The sequence below is a fragment of the Actinia tenebrosa genome, unplaced genomic scaffold (genome assembly GCF_029948245.1).
Source record: "Actinia tenebrosa isolate PJP-AT-01 unplaced genomic scaffold, QUT_ActTen_1.0 PGA_scaffold3__52_contigs__length_22856419, whole genome shotgun sequence".
In the NCBI taxonomy this organism is placed as follows: Eukaryota; Metazoa; Cnidaria; class Anthozoa; order Actiniaria; family Actiniidae; genus Actinia; species Actinia tenebrosa.
The window spans coordinates 10,847,038-10,852,202 of NW_028292580.1; the positions used below are offsets into that span (position 1 = coordinate 10,847,038).

Here is a 5,165-nt window from a genome sequence, read left to right on the forward strand (position 1 = left end):
GGAAAGCTTAGGTCAAAGATAACACATTTTTAGGGAAATAAAACCGAAAAAAATGTGCCTCATTTTTTTACAGTGCGTTAAAGAATGCGAAAAAGCCCTATTTGGGCTCTCTGTCTATTAAATTCCGTGCCAGTTCCCAGGTTTCGCAGTGACGTAACTTAAGGCCAGCCATCTTTGTAAGTTCTGCAAGTACTAGTCTGCCCCGTGTGATTCTGATAGTTAATCTCTTTTTATGAACTTTGAAATGCCGGATAGATGCGTTGTAGGTGGGTGTTCAAATGAGTCTAGCTTACAGTTGGGCATTTCACTTCACCGAATACTCCAGTTTCATATTGCCCGCCTTTTTTAAATTACCGCTGAGCAATAACTTGGCGGGCGCGGAATTTTCGCGAAATCTAGGCTAAGACTGAGCAAGCTCGCTAGGCAACACAGCAACATAGAGCTATATGCGAGCAAACGTCTGAATATCTGCTGAATTCCTGTATTATTTTCCCATTTCATATAAATTTTTAGCCCTTATTATAAGTAATTATGGATTATACAAGCACTCTTCAGCAGTTTAAGTCGATTGAAGATTTTAGAAAGCTTAAAATAGATCGTTTGAAAGCCATTTTAAGGGAACACAATTTACCGAACAGTGGCAAGAAAGAAGACTTGGCACTGCGCTGCTATGTCATCGTCGAAAGAGATCAAAAAAAGGATGACTTGAACACTTCTATTTCTAAAGAAAACCAGCAACCATTGAAATCTGATTGCACGTGCGAACAGATAATAAGGAACGCTACAGGATGCATTTGGAAGAAAGATCTCCGTGAACTTCCCATGTTTACATTTGTGCAGCTGTATGACTATTTGGTGCTAAAAACGTCAAAATATAACAATGCTGCTCTGACCAGTTGTGGCTATAAAAAGCTAAAAGCTTTTCAATTTTTTAAGGAAGGGCATATCAAGGACCTGCAGCTTTGTTTTAAAGGAGACTTGATTTATGTGAAAGCAGAGGTTCTTGCTTCGATGAAATCAGAAAAATACAAGTCTGTTGTTGTCTTCGACCGAAGAACAAGCAATATTGTCAAAGCCGCTTGCAAGTGTCCAGCAGGGTAAGTATTTAACCTTACTTATAACATTTTAGTTCAATACATTTGATATATCTGTGAATAGAATGTAACTTTGATGAATATACTAAATGTTAGGATTAATGTGAAGCCTACAGCTTGCTCTGTTGCATTACAACAGGAAAAACCTATAGCATATATATATATATATAATTTTGTTAATCATTAAAACCAGCATCATTACATACAGGCTCGTTTGTAGAAGTTGTTTATGCTTGAGAAATACAAAATAGGTAGTGATAGTTTAAAAAAATAATTTTGTCATTTTTTATAATCAACAGAAGTGGAGAAAATGGCTTGGGAAGATGTAACCATGTTGGTGGAGTCATATTTGCCATTGAAGACTTCGCACGTTCTGGTCTGAGTAAGCATAATCGGCCAATTTCCTGCACCTCTCGCTTGTGTAACTGGAATGTTCCCAGGAATATGCGTGTGGACCCAAAACCAGTTGACAGGATTCTTCTAAAGAAAATAATCTATGGAAAGAAAAGACCCTCAAGCCCAAAGATCACTTCATATGACCCCCGCGCTCCTTCAGATAGGTCCATAAATGTTGAAGCCTTGCGTAAACTAGGAGAACACTTGTCAACCTGTCTTGCAAGCAGTAGTTTTTTCCTCTTCCATGACATTAAATCAAAGGTAGTGCCAAACTGTAAGGATGTGGAAATAGAAAGCATTTGTGAAACAGTACCAGAATGTGCTGAGGTTTCTGCAGAAAGTAGTGAGGAAAAGCCTGTACCATTCAATGACTCTTATGACATTAACAGTAAACAGTTCAAAGAAATGATTGACTTACATGTAAGTGCTCAGACAATAACAGATGAAGAAGTTTCCGATTTGGAGTCATTGACAAGGGGACAAAGTGAAAATGAGGAATGGCATAATCTCAAGAGAATCAAACTTACAGCATCCAATTTCAAGAGTGCAGCAATCAGGGTAAAAGAGCCTGATGCCTTACTTAAGAGGATAATGTACCTTGAAAATGACAGTACTACTATTCCTTCATTGGAGTATGGTAGGACTCATGAACAAGAGGCAGTTGACTGTTATATTGCTTATAAATGCATGGCTGGGAATAATGGATTGCGTATTTGGGAAGTGGGAACTATGATATCAAAACAAAGGCCTGGCTTCGGTGCAAGCTTGGATAGAATGGTTTATGACCCATTGACAAGTACTAAGAAAGGAGGTTTGGAGGTGAAATGCCCTTATGCTAAAAGAGGAATGACAGTAGATGAAGCCTGTCAAGATGATAAATTCTACCTCACTATTCATGATAGTCAACCTGGGCTTAACAAGGGACATGCATATTATTATCAAGTCCAAGGTCAGATGTTTGTTTGCGAACTTGATTGGGTTGACTTTGTAGTGTGGTTTGGAAATGACGTACTTTTTGTTGAAAGGATCTCATTTGACAGAGATTGGTGGTTGAAAGAGGCCCTACCTGCTTTGGATTATTTTCATACAAGTGCATTTTATCCAGAGGTTCTTACCAGAAGGGTAGAGAGAGGTGTCAGCCTCTACCTGCATGGTGGTTGGTCAAGCTACAGAAAACTGAAGAAACCAGATCGAGGACTTTAATTGCAGTTAGGAATGATTCCTAGTCCTCATTATTTAAGAATATGACTTTATTTTGATAATACTTTCACATTGCAAGACGTCATCAATAAATTTTTATCAATATATAAATTAAAATACTAATATAATAGTCCACCAAGCATGAGTGCCAAGATTTCAGCTTGTTAATTTTTTTAAATTTTTAACCAGAAATTCCATCAATTTTTCTGACAAATATTTAATAGAGTAAAGGCAATATTCACCTGGGAAACCAAAAATGATATGCTATGTTTGTGATAGTTTAACAAACACATTCTTGAAAATAGTATATCTAGTTACTTAGTCTATAGTCAACTAAAGATTAAAATGTTGTTTCAGTTGGACTGGTTAAGAATAAATCTAATCTTTCTTGCCTGGAGGCAGAAGAGGTGGTAAGAAATTTGTTAAGTATGCACACACACTAAAAATCTGGTTTGCTACATGTGCTAGACTTATTGGTAAAGTTCCATCAAGGATATGATAATTTTTGATTCTCCCTATTGCCCTTTCCACATGTATTCTCACTGCAGCTATTCTAGCTGTTTCTTCTACTTCTGATGCTGTAAGTTGGTCCCTAGTGCCCTTAAATGGTGGAAGGTTGAGAGATACTCCAGGGGGCAAAATGTCAGCTATGTCGAAACCCCTATCAGCCATTACATTGTCACCTTTATCAAGGAGTTCTAAAAGACCTGAATTTTGTGTAATACATTTATCTGATACTCGCCCACCCCATAGTTTTGACAAAAAAGTTACCTGGCCATTAGGAGAAATACATACTAAAACCTTAAAGGTGTTGTGGTGTTTATAATTAGACCAGGTTTCTGATTGGGCTTGCATTGCTGATGGCACCTCAACAAAGACTTCTGTACAGTCGATGATGACACGTGTTTTAGGGTAACGTGAGAACTGCACAGGCATGTTTTTGAATACATTGGCTTGAGTTGGGAAGGGAAACAATTGTCTGAGTTCCAAAAACAAAAAATTAACCCATGTGCTAAATATCTTAGAAAAGTGACCTTGTGAAATGCCAAATCTATCTGAGAGATCTCGTACAAAAAGACCAATCTTAAGTCTCACTAGAACCATTGAAAATCCTTCAAAAGCAGTTAGGTTTCTTTTGGGACCAGGTTTTTGTTTTCCATCTTGTTGATAAGCCCTGCTTTCAGAAATCTTCTTACTTCCCCAGTATTGAAGTTTGTTTACTTTTGGTTCCAGGTAATCAAAAACAGAGATTAAGGCTTCAAAATTGGGAAAACCTGTGTAAAACTGAATAGCACTGTTATCATCTTTGTACTTCTCCAGACTGAATTTATGTTCATCGTATCCATTGAGTTTCTTTTGTAAATTACCAATGTCACATCTTAGTTGATTGATGATATTAGTTTGATCCTCAATTTTAGCTTCAAGTCTCCGAACATAACCTTTTTGCTCAGCATATGTTTTGGCTGTGCAAAATGGAAATGAATATGAGTGGTCTATACTCGTAGTTGATTCTGTGTGATCTGATTCATCTGTTTGCACTGCTTTATCTTCTGTATTTGATAAGTGTGTTTGAACTGCTATCTCTTCTTTGAAAGCTGGAACCTAGAAGGAAATATAGAAAAATGGAAAACATATAAGTTTTATCATTTTTTATCACGTTAGTTAACTTGTTTTCTGAAAAAGAAATCGTGAGTTTATGACTTCTATGAAATCATAAGGAAAATAAAACCTATGAAAAGCTTCATAATTATTAAATACCTGTGTATATTCATAATACTCTATGTTGTCAAAGCACTCCATGGTATCTTCACTTGTTCCAATAGCAATATGTTGGTCAAACATTGTGGCCACTTGACATTCTTGATCATTATTTGCAGTGAAACGTTCTGTAGTGGTTGGTTTCAGGGGAACTGCCTTAAGCTCAGTTTCTAGTCTTCGTCTAGGGGAACGTCGTTTTGTCTTCTGGGAATTACTTTGCCATTTGAAAATTGTTGGTTCAACTCCTTAGTTAAGAATAATGAATAATGACTTAAGCTTGAATGCAAAATATGTTTCAAAAAAAACCCACAAGAAATATAATCAATTAATAGTATAGCACATGACTAACCTGTTTTGAGTCGTCTTCTCGTACCCCCAGGCGGCTTGTATATTTCTTGTGGCTTGAAATGTTTTTCACATATGAATGTGAAATTACTGACTGCAAATCCAACCCGACCATGCTGGCGTTTTATTAAGTTGCACCATCTATTTCGCTGAGGAGTCTTCATTGGAAATTTAAAGAAATGGATTCCCGAGCTGCTGCCATCCTGATTGTACTGAGTGCTATCGCACTCAGCAGCAACACATTCTTTGCCGCGGCTTTGTCGCTTTTTCTCGGAAAATGTTCGTTTATGAGGATCTGGCATCTGATACGATGTAATTCTGAGGCAATAATTGCAAGAAAAATCAGCGAAACGGGTTGTTTTTGACGTTTGT

General features: G+C 37.1%; 2 protein-coding genes across 2 annotated transcripts; one reads left to right on the plus strand and one right to left on the minus strand.

The window, feature by feature from the left end:
• Nucleotides 1-531: 531 nt before the first annotated feature.
• On the plus strand, nt 532-2,693 carry LOC148908534 (uncharacterized). The gene is made up of 2 exons (XM_089035915.1): nt 532-1,097; nt 1,394-2,693. The coding sequence occupies exons 1-2, from the start codon at nt 532-534 to the stop codon at nt 2,691-2,693; spliced, it is 1,866 nt and encodes a 621-aa protein (XP_088892041.1).
• Nucleotides 2,694-2,789: 96 nt separating this feature from the next.
• On the minus strand, nt 2,790-4,643 carry LOC148908535 (uncharacterized). The gene is made up of 2 exons (XM_089034809.1): nt 4,449-4,643; nt 2,790-4,292 (listed from the first exon to the last, which is right to left on the minus strand). The coding sequence occupies exons 1-2, from the start codon at nt 4,530-4,532 to the stop codon at nt 3,069-3,071; spliced, it is 1,308 nt and encodes a 435-aa protein (XP_088890935.1). The 5' UTR covers nt 4,533-4,643; the 3' UTR covers nt 2,790-3,068.
• Nucleotides 4,644-5,165: the final 522 nt, after the last annotated feature.